We start from the raw sequence: 17,500 nt of genomic DNA on the forward strand, positions 1-17,500 counted from the left end.
TTACTAACTTCAGAATGCAAAATCAAGTGGAGGGAAATACATCTTACAGTGAAGATCACATCGCCAAGTCCGTAAACTCAAAACCTTGTTGTTTGGTTGCTGACAGCTGTAGATACAGTAGATGACAGTTAGCACGAAGGTAACTAGGAAGTAGTATTTACGTACCAACGTACAAATAGCGAACGGCATGTCGGGAAGTGTAGTCATGAGGGCGCATCCATAGCATTCTAGATGTATGTTGTATTACACACACACACACACACACACACACACACACACACACACACACACACACACACACACACACACACACACACACACACACACACACACACACACAGTGCTAGTCTCAGTGGGGTAGTTAATCATAAAGTGCCCACGGTTCCCCTCTGTTGCTTTGGTTAGTGGCTCAGTGGTTTCTCTTGTCCATTGCTGGTCTATCATTAGCCAGAGCGGCCTGTCCCTCTGTCCCAGAGAGTGTTTGAACAGTTCTCAGACAGACACCTGTAGGCCTCTACCAGAGGAAATGGGCGCACACTGGATATAACATCTGATAGTAACATATTGAGAGGCCGGATGGGGTCGAGTCACTTACAGGTTTAAATAGGACTGGATGTTGTGAGGACTGTAAGAGGAAACGTTGTGACTTGATATGGCACAGACAGTGGACCTGAATGCTTTTTTCTACCACGTTGATGCATTTTGATCACTTTTGCCAGCTGAGACAGTTGACTTCTTCTTATGGAAAACATGCGTTTGTTACACCATGGCATAGCTGCTGCAGATATGATGGATAGTCTTGTTTCCCTGGTCATTTTTTTTCTTTTAACCAAAGATAGATGTGTTGACTCTAGCTCTGTGTGGTCGTCTCCTGTGACAAATGGATTATTGATCGGTGGACCTGAGCATTCCATCTCTGTCTGAAAACAAGGGGCTTTGTTTGAGGAAATTTGGTTTGTCTCAAAAGAGAGGGGGGTTGGCAACAAAGGCCCCAATTTAAACTCAGCGGAAGGCAGTGAGGTCTCAGATTGTGTGTTTGCTATTGTCAGGAGTTCAGTTTGTGTTTCAGCATCACTCTTAGTCACACACACACAGACACACACACGCACACACACAAAAATACAGAGGAACTGAGACCCCTGGGAGCCCCTGTAGGCAGTTTCCACAGAGGACTGAGCTTGTAGCTTGTTCCTGATCAAAATAGTATCACCAAAGTAGGGACAAGCTTCAAGATTTTAAAGCTTCAATCCCATCTGCGAATTCACTAACTACCAGCTATCTGTACAGCTGAGTTAGGCTTGATAGTATGGATGCCTTGGGAGACAGTAAGAATCCATGGGCGGTTTATGAGACAGAGATACCCAGCAGAATCTCTTGGTGAGTTCTTCCAATGGTGTGTCTGTAAGTTGATCCATGGAGACATTGCTTAGTATTAAAAATGTATTTCTTTGGATGTTTTTTTTTTAATGTTTATATTTTTATGTTTTCTATAAAATAACTAAAACACATTCATGTTAATTCTGGATGAAAGCACTAAACGTTTAGCGTCAACCTGAGAACCTAGGATTTCAAATAGGAACAATATACTGTGTATGAAGTAGTGCTTATTCCCTGTGTATTTCCTTTTAGTAATATAAACTGTGTCGTTGTCTCGTGGCTGCATGAATGAATAACAGGGGAGCTGATTGCGGGTACTACTCTGATCTAAAGGAGCCCTCATGCATGTCCTGATGAACCCAGGAATGTCTTTTCATATTCCTTGTGATGAGCCAGGAGCTTAGAATGTTGAGACATGTGACTGATTACTCCGTGGTTACCCAAGGCAACAGGAACACAAGGCCAGTCCTTGTGATGATGTGTGCCCCTAAGCCTAGCAGCCAGCCTCCCCTTTCCCTGACAACCAGCCAACCAAGACCTCAATACAAGAAAAGCACAAAACCTCAGAACGCAGAAGACATTTTGTGTCTATTACTTTCCAAGCAATTTCAAACAGAGCCACCACATCAAACTAAGATTATGAGAGTGGTTTAGTGAGCTGGATACAGTTATGGGTCCTTGGTATTTGTATTAAATGTACAGGCTCATTGCTGCCACTTGGGAGTGCTGTAAGCCCTGCACACAAAAAATGGAAGATCTACTGTATATCCGTATGTATTTGTGACATTTTAGTGTGTATTACAATTATATTTAGGGGTAGATCCAGCTTTGAAACCAGTAGATAGAATTCATGTTCCACCAGATAGCATTGCTTGCATAATTTCTAGTTCCAGTTTAGTTTAGTTTTTTTTACATTTTTCCCTACCCCAACCCTCCCTTAATTGGAGGAAATTAAAATAATATAATAATTACTGCACAGATATTTATCATTCCATGGTATGGTACATATAATATTTACTCACATACACATACAGTATACACACATATAGACAATTATAATTTCCTATTACTGCCTGTATTGTATTACAATTTGAGTGTACTTGCATTGTGTTAATAAACATCTTGTACTCCACAGTTATCCAGTCCAGAGCCTCTGTGTTCAGAAGGAACTGAGATTGGAACACCTGCTGCTTCTGAGGGATGCATTTACCCGTCGCACGCCCTCGGACATAGTTTACCGGCGGGGAGCAAGTTTACGGACCCTGGAAGCCGGACGGAATGGGTGGAGTGGTAGAGGTGTACGGAGAGTGGAAGGAGAAGGAAAAGGGATGAGTCTGGAGGAGTTCCAGGATGCTCTGACCTCAGTGATTGGCCCAGATAGCCAGGCCGGATGGATGGAGAGGATCTTTAATGAGGTGAAGAGAAGTAGTGGCACTGTTTGCTGTTCACAAGTCAGATCTTTACCGTCATCTTCATCCTCCATCCTTCTCCACCTCTCCATCAACAGGTAGATGTCACCTGTGCTGGCCACGTGGACTGGGAGGACCTGTGCTCCTACCTGCTGCAGCAGTGCAGGGAGAGAGACCTCACCTCCAAACCTAGAGACGCGCTGCTGGACTCTGAACCACTCATCAGACACTGCTCGTACAACAAGGTGAGGGATCCCACAGTCATCCCCCTCCCTTTTGTTTTTCCTCCATCACTCTCTTTCTCACCCCCTCCCCTCCCCTCCTTCTCTCCCTTGCAGCAGGAGCCCACCACCTGTGTTGTGGCTGTGCTTCACCCTCCACCCCTGCGCTACGTTAGTGTCAGTAAGGGGGGTCTGCTCACTGTGTGGAACAGCCGTATACATATCCTGAAGACTCTGGAAGTGAGTGAGCTATTGTTAAACACACATGCACACACACACGCAGACACACACACACACACACACACACACTAAAGCCCTGCTCCCCCCAGCTGGCAGGGGACCCTGCGGAGGAAGGGGTTAACAGGAGGAAGTTCAGAGGCTGGACCACTGATGCCGTCTACATGGCTAACGTCCACAAGGTCGCCATAGCAACCAGCTGCAGGGACATCCACTTTGTGGATGTTTCCACGGCGAACTACTTTGAAGACGTCCATTTGTATGGTACAATTACTTTATGGTTGGATTTGGAAAGGGTTAAATGATGAAAATGTTTTATTTTGATTCACTTTCAAGCTGACAAATTCTTATTGTTAGGTTGCAGCTTGTTTTCATATGTTTCTTACATTTTCAGGGTTTAGTCATGTCCCAACCTCTCTTTGCTACTGGTATGACACAAAGGTAGGTTCCTTCTCCTTGTCATCAGTAAACTTCACTGGACATTTCTGACTTCTACTGTAAACTTCTCTTTGCAAAATAACTGAGTGCTGGTATCACTTCAAAACCACCCTGAGAATATATTTCAATTTCTTGATGTCCCCTTCTGTCTATGGCTATGGTTAATTACTCCCAGTCTCCAGGGCGGCACTCTTTGCTGCTGTGGGGAGATGAGAGGGGTGGGGTCCATCTGCTGTGGTTCCTGCACCCCCACACAGGGCTGTTTGAGAGCCCCTTCAGTGAGGAGAATGGCCCCCAGAGAATCTACATGCAGGTAGGAATCATCACCTCCTCCACAACCAAAGTAAGGATCCTCCTTCACCACAAGGATTAGGTGATACTAATATACCCTTGGTAGTACAGCACTGTACTGGTTCACTGACATTGTTCTAATGGTTCTATTCCACATAACAGGATATTGGTGACCACAGCCACCTACTGTCCTACCAGCACATCCCCGCGATTCACCAGGAACCAATCAACAGAATCATGTACGAGTCCCACACTGACCTCATCATTACATCATCAGGGAGCGACACCTCTTCAGTTATCATCATGCATGTCTCACTCAGGAGAAAACCATATATTTGGAGAATCAACAAGGTATTTTAAGACCATCATTTTGCATGAAAAGCATTATAACAGGGGTTAGTATAGTCTATATTTACAGAGGTGGCAAATGGTATTACTTATGTTATTACTACAGAATAAGGTCTACAGTATGTAATAAACTGCAGGTGGGGCTGTAATATGACATGATAGAAGCCACAGAGAGCTGCCATGTTTGGTTTGATGAAGCAGCACACAGATGACCTGGGCTGAACTCAAGGTCGGGCCTGACAGACAGGAGTGACCCTGACCCAGGTCAGTTATCAGCTCACAATCAGGTCGTCTCAACCCTCACGATCGCCTTCCACAAACAAGTGCTCTGAGTAAAAGTTCCATCATGTTGTGAAACCAAACCGGTCTGATCCAGAATTGTTTTGAGTTCTAACTGCGGTTTATCTGGAAATCAAATGTTGCTTTAATATGTTGAATGAATCACTCCCACCCTGACACCAATATTAGACACACAGAGAGTAGAATGACTGTGGAGAAAACATGTAATGCATCTGTATAAAAACAGGGTGTGGCATTTTGTATTGGCCATTATGGTTTTTGAAAGGGCACATTTTGTGCTCCAATAAACTGTCTAGCTTTGGTCAGTTTAGCAATGAAGCTGTCCTCAACAATTCCTCATTACAAATGAATAAGAGTGACAGTGTGTGTATTTTTAGAATGTGTGTCATGCGTCTTTCTAGAAAGTGTCAAATGTTCAAGGCCATAAGGTCTCTCTCCCTCTCTCCCTTTGTCTAATGCCTCCCCCCCTCCTCTCTCTCTCTCTCTCTCTCTCTTTCTCTCTCTCTCTCTCTCTCTCTCTCTCTCTCTCTCTCTCTCTCTCTCTCTCTCAGGGTGTCACCTGCTTTGATTTCAGCAGGTCTCTGAACCTGTTGGTGACAGGGGGACTGGACCCTGCCGTCAGACTTTGGAACCGATTTGTGACCACTCAGCCCATAGCCATCCTGCATGGTCACAGTACGACCGTGTTGGATGTGGTCATCTACCAACCACTGGGACAGATCCTCAGCTACTCCAAAGACGCTGTAAGACTTTACTTCCGACAGGGAGGGAGGAGGAAGCAATTTAGAAGCTATTCCTTCCTTCCACATTCCCATCTGTCTTATACAGATACAAAAGGGTGTTCCCAAGGACAGAAGTGAAAGTATTTGAAGTGATATGCGTCCCTGGTTCCCTGTCACTGTAGGCGCTGAGGGTGTGGGACATCTCCTCTCATCGGTGCCTGAGAACCATCCACCTGCAGTTCCCCTGCCTGCAACCAGGGCGCGCCCCCCAGCACGGAAACTTCCCCTTCCTGTTGTTAGCCCCGCCCTTCCTGTGTCAGACCCCGCCCCACATCCTGGTGTGCTGTAGGGACTACCTGGCGCTGCTGAGGCTGGAGGAGGGGGGCAGGGGAGAGGGAGGAGGGGGGAGACAAGGGCATGGTGTCCCGCTCTCCTGTGCCCTGTACAACCCCACACTAAAGCAGGTCATTACCGGGTGTGATGATTCCTCTGTGACAGTGTGGGATGTAGAGACGGGGGCGCAGTGTCTAAAGGTCGCTAACGCTCACGGAGAGGAAGAGATCACCTGCATGACCATGGACTCCTCCCATCGGCGACTCATCACTGGGGCACGCAACGGCACTGTCAAGGTGAGGACACATCCTTCACCTGCAGCCAGGATGCACAGTGAGTCAGAATCTAGACTGTGGCCAGTTCAGTTCGCTGGGTCAGAAAGTTGAAGGTTTGGTAACAGGGGGCCATGTTGTCTCTCTGTCTGAGCAGATGTGGAACTTACTGAACGGCCACAACCTGCACAAGCTGGAGCCTGTCACAAACTCCGAGGTCACAGGGGTTATCTGTCTCCATGACAACCAGCTCCTGGCCGTGGGGTGGAGCCAACAGATTGCTCAGTATAACATCACAGGTCCCAAGGTGAGGGCTCCAAGCTCTCCACACACACACACAGACACACACATAGACACACACATAGACACACACATAGACACACGCACGCGCACACACACAATGGTCTCTTGCAAATGGACAACGTGTGTGTGCCAGGATAAACATACATATACTGCAGGTAGACCACCACGCCTCAAACCCTCATATCATCTTTCACTGCTGTCAGACAGTCTCTGGTCAATGTGGTTATGCTCACAGCTGTGAGGTGAGACAACATTCTCATTACAAGAGAGCTTCTATGTATGTCCTGTCGGAGAGATTTGGAACTCTTTTCCCCTCCACACAGTTATGAGGCTCTGCTACGTCAGTGGAGCCAGGTGGGTTTCCTAACACACTTCTTCTGTCACAACAGCGACCTGGCCAAGAGCTTTTGTATGTAAATGATATCAGTGAGTGACGCAAGGTGTGACAAGCTGGTTATATCAATGTCACCTACCGTAGAGGACAGACCACAGACATACAAACATGGCTGGAGACTTAGAATGGACACTGTCTTGGCAGCGAGAGTTCCAACATAACTAGCTTATGTAAATTAGATTTTTTTTCGCTGCCAACATCGAGGGACGTTTTTTAATCTCTTCCATATGGTGTGGAAACAGAGCATGTACAGTATGTGATGCTTTTTGACCTTCGTGTGTGTGTGTGTGTGTGTGTGTGTGTGTGTGTGTGTGTGTGTGTGTGTGTGTGTGTGTGTGTGTGTGTGTTTTAAGGATGTGTGTGTGAAGGCGGACATGTCGTGGAAGTCTGGCCGGCTGCACAGAGCTGATATCCTGGCTGTGAACCACTGCCCCGCCCTGGGGGTCGTTGCCACGGCGAGCCATGATGGAGAGGTCATAGTGTGGACCTTAGAGACCCAACGGCCCCTCGTCCGCCTAAGGAAGCCCACACAGTCTGGGTGAGGAAACCTAATCCCTGTGTATGTGGAACGGAATGACACTGCACATTGTCTATTGTCTGCCTGACACTGTGTGTGTGTGTGTGTGTGTGTGTGTGTGTGTGTGTGTGTGTGTGTGTGTGTGTGTGTGTGTGTCCAGGGTGGCGCCCCCTGTGGATGGGCTGCGGTTCCTGCAACGACGGGCTGGGGACAGACAGTGGAGGAGCACACCTCTCCTGGTCACCTCCGAGGCAGGCTGGATCTGCTTCTGGAGCATCACTGGACACACACACACACACGGTGAGAGAGAGAGGGATGAGGGAGAAGGGGAGGGTGGGTGGGGGCTTGTGAAGTGAAGGGAGAAATAGTGAGAGAGAGGGGGGAGAGAATGGAGGGAGAGAAAGATGGAGGAATGGAAAGGGAGAAATTGGTAATCATGGAAAAGACATAAAGAGAGGATGATACTGAATGAACAAGCAAGGGACACAAGAGGGGGAGTGAATGGATGCATGTATAGTTACTACAGTTAGATTGAAACTTTTGACTTGGCCGTATGCCTGTGTCATTCCTGGTATGCCACAGTTATGTCTCTCTCGGTCCCGCCTGTGTTAGGTAGTGGGGGATGCATGCACTGAAGTGTGTGTGTGTGTGTGTGTGTGTGTGTGTGTGTGTGTGTGTGTGTGTGTGTGTGTGTGTGGGTGGGTGTGTGGGTGGTTTGGATGCATGCACTCCGGGCCATTGTCGTAGTAAATCGGAATCTTTACGATACAGTTATCCTAAAGGAGACCAGTGGGGAAAATCATGAAATCGTGTGATTTTTTTCTCCTGGTCCTTGACCCGTGTAGGTTTCAGATAATAAACCAATGAACCATAACTGAATATCATGAATCAAACCCTGAGTCATTATCCAGTACATAGGTATTGAACTGATTGTAGATGTCAATGTGTGACCTCATGACCGACACCAGTTGCTCCAGATCTCTCGATCCAACTGTCCTAGTGAAGGTCTCAGCATGAATATGGCTGTGTTCTGCTTCCAATAGGCTAGGCTACCATGTTGACTACCATGTTGACAGTGACATGGCATGAATACTAACCATGTCCTTCCATGTCTGTGCTCCTGTGTCTGGGAGCAGGTCAGTTCTATGCCCCAGGTGAGGCTGGTGAGTCAGTGTTAGGACTGACCTCGGACCAGCAGAACAGGATCCTGATCTCTGGAGACACCGCAGGCAGTGTTCACATCTGGGACATCTCTCAGTACGCACTCAGCATCACAGAGGAGGTTGGTGTGTGTGTGTGTGTGTGTGTGTGTGTGTGTGTGTGTGTGTGTGTGTGTGTGTGTGTGTGTGTGTGTGTGTGTGTGTGTGTGTGTGTGTGTGAGTGTGTGTGAGTGTGTGTGTGTGTGTGTGTGTTACAATGTTTTTTGTCTACATTATTCTGAATGTACAAGTGTGTTTCATGTTTCTTTGTGCATCCCTCCAGCCCATCTCTGGCCAGCCTCCTCTCCTGCACTCCTGGAGGGCCCATGAGGGGGGGCTGGTGAGTGTTCAGACACTGGTGTACGCAGACAGACTCTTCCTCCTCAGTGCCTCTGTGGATGGGAGAGCCAGGCTGTGGACTGAGGACGGGGGACATGTGGGGTGCTTTGGACAGGAACCACAGTGGAACCTCAACGACCCAGCATCGTACCAGACCTACGGGTACTGATCTGTCGAATCAATACACAGTCTCCAGTGGGTTCCACATAGCCGCCCACACAGAAGCACACATCTTATCAGGAACACTCCTTCCTTTCCTCACATAAGTTCTACACCAGCTTCAATTTCTGACCTACTCCTCTGCAGAGGTCTCAGTTTTCTCTATATAACCCTATACTGGGTCACAGATCATAAACTCCCTGGTACAACACTGCCTGCTGGCTTGGCTGGGGCTATCACTGTGGCCTAGGCTGTATTTTTGTAACGCACTGGGAAAATAGATGATTTGCCTGAGATGAATGAGTTTACGTGTGTACTGTACTAAGCATGTAGTCTGAGGGTACTGTGTGTGTGTGTGTGTGTGTGTGTGTGTGTGTGTGTGTGTGTGTGTGTGTGTGTGTGTGTGTGTGTGTGTGTGTGTGTGAACTTCTGTTGATCGTTTGCTGTAGGCACAGCTAAGTTAAACCAGATGGAGTTTGGTTTGGTTTGGACGGATTGGTGAGTTTGGAGAGTTTGACAGTAGGTGTGGACAGAGAGAGCATGTGAGTGAGCGGGATAGTCACCCGTAGCGACCGTTTGTTGTTATGGGGATGTGGATGTGGTGAACAGTGTTTAGTTTTTCCTCCCATAATGTTGAAACCCAAGGATGAATTGGAGAGGGCAAAGTTTGGACATCGGAAATGGTGGACAAACAAACACACACACACACACTCACACACACACTCACACACACACACACACACACACACACACACACACACACACACACACAATTAAAAAAAAATATATATTCTGGTGACCACTAGAATTTGGCAAAGACCACTCTCATATGAACTCACCCATAAACTGTGGATATCCTTTACCAAACATAATCATTCTGCACAGAGACTCCATGGACCAGGAGACCAATGGGATGGAGGAGACGGAGGAAGGGGTAGAGAGATGTGAAAGTCATCAATCACAGTGCAGCAAGGTCAAAGGTCAAACATCTGACCTTGTCAAACGAGGTGAAAGTTCACGAGAGGAAGGCCATTATGAAGGTAACAGGTGGCTTTGTAACACACACACACACGCACGCACCCACGCACACACACACACACACACACACACACACACACACACACACACAAACACACACACACACACACACACACACACACACACACACACACACAGACACACACACACACACACACACACACACACAAACACACACTAAACCATGCTCTGTTGATTGAGCCACAGCCCTCTTTCTGACCCCCTAAGCGGACCATGTGAAGCAGTCCCAGTCACATCAGACTGTCCTCAGGGAATGTCCCCTCAGACAAGCTATTACCTGCAGGTTCAGAATGCCCCAGTTACAATACAGAGGCACTGTTCAGGAAGGGTAGAGAAGTTGTTCCATTGACAAATTATAGGTAAAGACTGCATATAAGTCTCCTGTGGTAATGTCTTGTCCTATTATCTGAAAGATTGGAAATAGTTGATGTAAAGAGGTTAAAGCCATACAGGTCAGGGTGACTTTGTAACCCGATAAAACCTGATACTATAATTCAATCATGGTCAATTTCACGGAGTTATGAGGTAAAAAGAGTCTGGACATTCTTTACATTCTAGAAGTCTACCATTGGAGCAAGCGTTTGGAACATTAGGACAATGTTACACTGAGGACCTAGAGGCCAGAATTGAAGTGCAGAAGTGTGTGTGTGTGTGTCTGTGTCTGTTGAACATTTCCTACACTTTCCTCTCCCAGTCTGCCAAAATAAGCAATTAGCTATGCTCCCTCTTCAGCCGCACCCATGCGCACACACACACACACACACACACACACACACACACACACACACACACACACACACACACACAGTACAGACTGTCTTTTCAACCCCCTATAGTCTCAGCAGGTCCTGCAGAGGCAACTCTAGCACCACAGAACCAGACAGATCTGCACCCTGTCAGCACCCCAGAGAACCGTGCTCAGACTCAACAAACCAAAGTAAGGCTCACTCCATCAAACACACACACACACACACACACACACACACACACACACACACACACACACACACACACACACAGCCTGGTTTCAGGTCATGTTAACTTTTTGTCTTTAGTGACTTTTCCGCACTAAACAAATTATGTGTTTAGCTTGTGTTGACATACTGTATGTAGAGTAAATCTTTAACTATTTGTTGGTCAATGACTCTCTCTCTCTCTCATACACACACACACACGCACTCACGGACGCACACACACACACACACATACACACACAATGGATGTCAGACCTGCTAACACTATTGCACTTTCTCATATGCAACCCATCAATCCATCCATCCATTCATCTACCCTTCCCTCCCCCAGGCGTCTCTCTGTCAGCAGCTATGTGAGGACATCGGGAGGAAGATGGCGGCGCGACGTGAGAGGAGACAGGTGTTCGGTGATATTGACGTAAATAAGATCTCCCGCGTCGAAGGAGTGTGTACACCTTTTCAGGCTCTGGCCATGCAGGTGAGTTCATAATGACTTAACGTCCTCTAGAACTGCAGTGGACAGGGTAGTGTTCCAGCCTAGCTGCACACAACGCAGCCCTCTAGGCCCAGTGCAGCCCACACAGGTGTACTGTAGGTGCACCTTCGCTGTTAGCCTAGCCGCTACACCCTATCCTCTTTCCTGTGTTTTTTTTTACAAATTGTTTGTGGTTGGTCTCTAGCCAAAGTCAACATCTTGGTAACATTAGTATCTTGGAAATTGTCTGACAGTATAAATTGATCAATCAGGAGGGATTTTACAACACTGAAGCTCCACATGCTTTAGGCAGAGCACTGTGGCTGTAACATTCCATAGCCCAGGCTGTCCAAGAAAATATGGTGGATAGGAAGGCATAATGAAAGAGAGAGCTGTGGAGGAATATTGCTGTTCTATTTAAAAGAGCTTTGAGGGGAAGCCTCCTTATTTCTCTGTTCTCATAGATACACGGCCTGGTCAACCATCTCAACCTTTCTCTCTTTTTATTTTTCTGTCTGTTTCTTGTGGGTTTATTGTCATGCTCTGCCTTTGAGACTCAGTGGATCGCCCTGACAGTCCAGCGAAGTTTACGCTCATCTGGAATAGGCCTGGGAACAAACAGAGGAAGAGGGAGAAAAAGATAGATGGAGGGAGAGAGATGAAATGGAGAAAAGGAAAGGAGAGTTTGGACGGAGAATGTCAGAAATATTTTGGAGGTGTTTATTTTTGCCAGGATCAGCTACCAACTGTCTTGAGTCTGCAAGAGAAATGCTTTCTGATCTTTGAACTTGACATTCCATCTCTCCTCTCTCCTCTCTCCTCTCCTAGGACTTCCAGGAAGCGCATCTGCCTGAGGATTTACTCATGAACCCTTGGATGCAGCTTCAGAGCCGGAGGTGCATGAGTGAGGCGGGACTTAGCTCCCTGCAGCTGTCAATCAACAGCTCAGAGCAGGAACAGCAAACTACCTGACCAACCAAAAACAAGAGGAGTTGCCGCTCTCCCCCTACTGCTGCCTGTATGGTTTGAACCAACACTAGAAGACTAGGCTAAACTAAGGCGAAACTAGAGATTCAGGGGGTGCCCTGTGGAAGGAGGGCTGAATGAGATCATGAAATGTGATTAGAGTGCTCTCAATCATGCCAAAGATACTGCACTGAACACAGAAATTTGAATGTATGTAGATCCTAATCGTATACAGTGCCACACACAAATGATTATTTTTACATTGTGATATTTAGCTAAATAAAAGAGTGACAAGCCTGTTTTTATTTGGAGAACTGTGTGACAGTGAACTAGATCCAGTATGTCACCTCCTCCAACAACTCCTCTTCCACATCATAGATGACTCTCTCTCTTCCTGCCCCCGTCCTCCTCCTCTTCTTCCTCCTCCTCCTTGACACCAACTGTCACTAAGCGCCGCCCCAGTGCTCCAGGGTAACACACACATACACACATGCCAATTAGTTGTCTGTGATGTTGCCTGTTCAGAAACGCCTGTGGCTGACACTCTCTGGCACCACCAGCACTGGGGGGAGGAATGTGTCTGCAGCCTCAGTCGACCTCATTGTTAAACCATCAACGCCCCAACAACACCAGCACCAACACCAAAACCAACACCAGCACCAACACCAAAACCAAAACCAAAACACTTGGACCAAAGTGTGAATGAGTAAGATGACGATGGTTATGATTGAGAAATATGAAAATATATATATATATTTTTTTATATTTTATGATCAGTTATTGATTTTGATCAGTGCTAAAGTTATTGAGCATGTTAAGAAGCAGCTAGCTACATATTTGTCAATCAATCTAGATACCATCATTGGTTGGACAACATTTGGACTTGATGCTTGACCCTCATTGCTTTGGACTTTCAAAGCATCTTTTTAGGTTTGTATTTGAAGAGAAATCCAATCCCCCGTTGCTCATCTTCTGTTGTGGTTGGCTGATAGCCCGCGGCAGAGTATAGGTGAGCTGGTGAGTGAGACCGAGACAGACGTGTGTGTGTGTGTGTGTGTGTGTGTGTGTATGGTCTGTTTTTGTCTCCTATTCTCCTGTCTCTGGCCTTGGGAGGAATGCAGTGCGTTTGTGCCTCAGGAATGCACCTAAGAATGTCCCTGGTTTAAAACAGAGTGCTGTATAATGCCAATGATGTGGCCACTTACAGTGAAACACCAAATAAGCTGCAGTGCATGGCCAGACAAAATAACTAAGGTGACAAATTACACTGTTCCTGTCTGAGGTCTTAGAAATCCGATTTCCACTTATATTTCCTTTTGTGTGTGACTCGAGAATTTTGGAAAACATGTTTACACCAAAAACCACCCCTGGTTTAGTCATGCTGACCTAGACTACTTCAGTGTTCAGTGTACTCTATTTAATAATTGGGTAATATGCTTGTTTTTGCTCTCTGATTCGTGTGTCTTTGTTTTCATCTCACAATGGGAGTGAATGCGAGTGAATGCATCTGGTGCTACGATATGGCAGTGTTGGCATGGTGACAGGGTAACGCAATACCACTTTGACTTAACTATTGGCAGGACTTCCTCCTCAGAGCATCCAAGGTCAGCCACCTCTTATTTCTCCCTCTCTTTAACTCTCTCCCATCCTTCTTTTCCCCTTTTCCTCTCTCCCTTTTCTGTCTTGTGATGCTTATTATCTGTCCCATGTCTCTCTCTCTCTCTCTCTCTCTCTCTCTCTCTCTCTCTCTCTCTAACTCACACCCTCTATCTCTTATCTCTGTCTCTTATCTCTATCTCTTTCTCTCCCCCGTCTCCCCCCGTCTCCCCCCGTCACCCTCTCTTTTCCATATACTAGCTCTCCCAACTTCCTGTCAAACCTGTTTGGCTCATACACTTTCCCACAAGTTCTGGCTCTCATGACATCATCATTAAACTGAAAACAGGACATGGGATGTAACACTCGCATAGGAATATCCAACTTGTCTGTGTAGCATAGAAAGGGTCTGGTCAGAATCATCGGATATACCGGTGAACTGGTGCTTGTCGTCCCACCCTTATCACTGTACCGTTGAATAGTAACCATCTGTGATGTGTAACCGGGGTGGTTTTGTTGTTTTGTCTTATTCAGTTTGATCCAATTTGTTGCATGTGTTTTGTCCTTGCGCACCAAGAGCCAGGGTTATTTAAAGCTCTGTTATGGGTTTTTTGGGAAGGAGGAAAAAATCTTACTGTGGAGGAGCAGAGCTGTGTTACTGAGGGATAAACACAAACAGACACAGCTGGGGTAAGCAGGAGAGCAAGTAAACAATGCAAACATATTGTAGGAGACAACCTATGGGGGCCTATTAAAACTCAGTGTTATCATAATATGGTATGTTTTATTTCATTTATTATTATGTCATTGCTTCATTATGATTTTAGATTATGTCGATCAGGTCATACTTTGGAATCATAAATACATATTTAATGATTAAAAATTGAAGGGGTCATCCCTCTGATTCCTTCCTTTAAAAGGCCCCACCCCCTATCTGTATTGTTTGCCGATTTAAAACCGAAACGTGTAGATTTAATAGAAGAAAAAACCTCACCCCAAATCTATCAGCAGCCCTTTTCCGTTTATTTTCAGGGACTTTGGGCTATTTTGTCTTTGCTAAATATGTTGTGACAATGGCATTTTAAGGAGACACACACAATTCACAGTTCAATTAAATGGAAAAACTCACTCAGTTGTGAGGAGCGTGGCGCTTGCCTGTCTAAAAATGCTTATTTTTACATCAAGCATTTAAGTCTTCAGAACAACAATAGCAGCTTGTGTTTTCATAGCTGTGGTCTTCCAACACTCTTCTCTGGAGTGTGTTCACTCACTTTTTGAGTGTCTGCACACAGAAGCACGTTTGCACTGGCAGGTTAGAATTGCCCTTCACTAATTTCCAACATCAATCAAGAATGCCTGCGTCCGTTTTCTCATCAGAAAGGCTGGAAATACCCCAGAGAATGAGTCTCAGACCTCTATGTCTAATTTTGCCAGAGTTCCACACACACCCAAACAGACGACAGATGTTCCAAAATACTACGGTAACAACAACACAGATGCAGACTGGGAAATGTCCTCTGAGATTCTCATCCTCTCTCCAAAATCTGCTCAGGGCTTTAGACTAAGCAATGTAGCAGTCACATTTATTGACTTCTAATACGTTGATGCACAGTAGATAAAAGCAAATAGGAAGTGTGAAGTGAGTCTGTTTCTCTCTGACACTCTCTCTCTCTGCGTGCGTGTGTGTGCGTGGGTGTGTGAGTGTGTGTGTGTGTGTGTCTCTTTCTCTCCCTCTCTCTCTCTCTCTTTCTCTCTCCAGCTCAGTGTGACAGGGGGAGGGAGGGGGAGGAGGAGGGGGAAGGAGGGGGGAATTTGTCTGCATGGGAAGTGGGACGGGAAGGAAGGTGCAGCTGGAGTACTGCCTAGAGCAGAAAAGAGAGGAGAGGAGGGCAGGAGGGAGGGAGGGAGCAACCTACGAGAGAGAGGAGGGGAAGACAGGAGGGCACGGTCTAGAGGAGAGGAGTGGAAGACAGAAGGGCACGGTCTAGAGGAGAGGAAGACTAGAAGAGAGAAAAAGTGTGGTGTGTTGAGCAGAGGAGAGAGAGAACAGAATAGATTCAAGAAATGAGCAGAGCAAAAGGGAGGAGTTGAGGAACAGGTGAGAGGAGGAGAATAATAGAATAGAGGAGGAGCAAAGAAAGAGGGAGGAGTGAAGAGAGAAGAGGGGTGGATAGGAGAAAACGAGGGAATGGAGGAGAGGAGAAGAAAGAAGATGAGAAGAGAGGGAGTTGAGTGTTCCTGCCTCTACGCCTTCTGCTGTTCACTCTCTGACTCACCCAGGAGAGCAGAGGAGAGCACGACACAGATGACCAGAGACAAGGCAATCGCACTGATCTAACACGCACACACACACACACACACACACACACACAGCACGCACACATGCACACGCACACACACAACCACATGCTGTGACCAACTCAGACACATGCACAAACACTTGTAAATCTGTTCAGACACACACTGTATACACACAAACACACATACACACAGGGACTCTCTCTTTTCTCAGAGAAATCTGCTCGCCAGAACCAGTTCCAGATGAAGAGAAATGCATTCAGGAGGACGAGAGGTAGCCAGAATCCACACGTCACACACACATTGGACTTAGACCTGCACTGGACTTAGCACACACACACACACACACACACACACACACACACACACACACACACACACACACACACACACACACACACACACACACACACACACACACACACACACACACACACACACACACACACACAAACAGGCTCATCCCGTCAGAGCAAGACCAGGAGTACAGAAGCCAGCTGGACCACATTCTACAAACGAATCTGCTGTGACAAGAGGTGGACACACTACACTCTTCACACAGCCAAGGACCTTTGCTCGGACCACAGACCTGTCACTTACAGTGTTTCACACACACTCTCTCAACTCACCAGGACAAGATCTGAACCGAGGATCTGCAACGTCTCATTGACCGTATCCCTAGCACGCTCTTTGGGTTACCCAACACCTCCACCCTGCCAAACCAGCGAGGAGGAGGAGGAGGAGGAAGAGGAGGAGGAGGATCAGGGAGGATTGAACTGAGGGCTTCTCACAACACAGACACAGACACAGACCTGGACTTGTAACGTGTTACCACTCCCTGGCTGTGTGAGAACTGAAACAGGCTGATTGTGATGACTTGCCCCACCGTGGAGAAACACCTAGTCTCTCTCTTTTTGGTTTCTCTTTCTTTCTAATCTCTCCTTCTGGTCTGTCTTCAACATCTGTCTGTCCCTCTGTCCCTCTGTCTCTGTCTCTGTCCCTCTCTCTTCCTCCCTCTCTCTGTCCCTCTCCTCTCAGTATGATGATGAGGAGAGACCGGCTCCTCCTCGCTGTGACCCTTACGGCCGTCTTCACTGCTGACCTCTACTTCGTCCTGCTGCCCAAGCTCCGGGACAGACGACCAGGACCAGGAGAGGGTTGTCTCTGCCCCACCAACCTCACCCTCGGCGAGTACAGCAGCTTCGCCATCCCCTGGCTCTCCAACACCTCTTTCGTGGCACCCCAGGAATGGACCATATCCAACCCCACAGAC

The 17,500-nt window shown here is 46.9% G+C and overlaps 3 protein-coding genes across 3 annotated transcripts in view; 2 read left to right on the plus strand and 1 right to left on the minus strand.

Annotated features, from left to right (window-relative positions):
• The window catches only part of lrrc45 (leucine rich repeat containing 45), a 7,449-nt gene extending 7,331 nt beyond the window's left edge, over positions 1-118 (minus strand). Inside the window, exon 1 of the mRNA XM_083688141.1 lies at positions 48-118. The gene's annotated coding sequence lies outside the window, so the exon portion shown is untranslated. The remainder of the gene's footprint in view (positions 1-47) is intronic.
• A 1,188-nt stretch (positions 119-1,306) lies between these two features.
• On the plus strand, positions 1,307-12,647 carry LOC310817182 (cilia- and flagella-associated protein 337; the record flags this gene model as incomplete). The annotated part of the gene is made up of 19 exons (XM_083687620.1): positions 1,307-1,377; positions 2,513-2,792; positions 2,885-3,031; positions 3,125-3,247; positions 3,337-3,508; positions 3,639-3,685; positions 3,858-3,995; positions 4,136-4,324; positions 5,173-5,364; positions 5,526-5,972; positions 6,106-6,255; positions 6,999-7,183; positions 7,323-7,462; positions 8,299-8,444; positions 8,645-8,862; positions 9,745-9,899; positions 10,764-10,855; positions 11,224-11,370; positions 12,196-12,647. 19 exons carry the CDS (start codon positions 1,307-1,309, stop codon positions 12,337-12,339), a joined length of 3,183 nt encoding a protein of 1,060 aa, XP_083543746.1. The 3' UTR covers positions 12,340-12,647.
• A 3,129-nt stretch (positions 12,648-15,776) lies between these two features.
• The window catches only part of fam20a (FAM20A golgi associated secretory pathway pseudokinase), a 10,789-nt gene continuing 9,065 nt past the window's right edge, over positions 15,777-17,500 (plus strand). Inside the window, exon 1 of the mRNA XM_083686943.1 lies at positions 15,777-17,500. This exon is cut by the window's right edge and continues 137 nt beyond it. Within this exon, the coding sequence (XP_083543069.1) occupies positions 17,267-17,500 (234 nt within the window). The 5' untranslated portion in view covers positions 15,777-17,266.

Source organism: Argentina silus (assembly GCF_951799395.1).
Source record: "Argentina silus genome assembly, chromosome: 16".
NCBI lineage: Eukaryota > Metazoa > Chordata > Actinopteri > Argentiniformes > Argentinidae > Argentina > Argentina silus.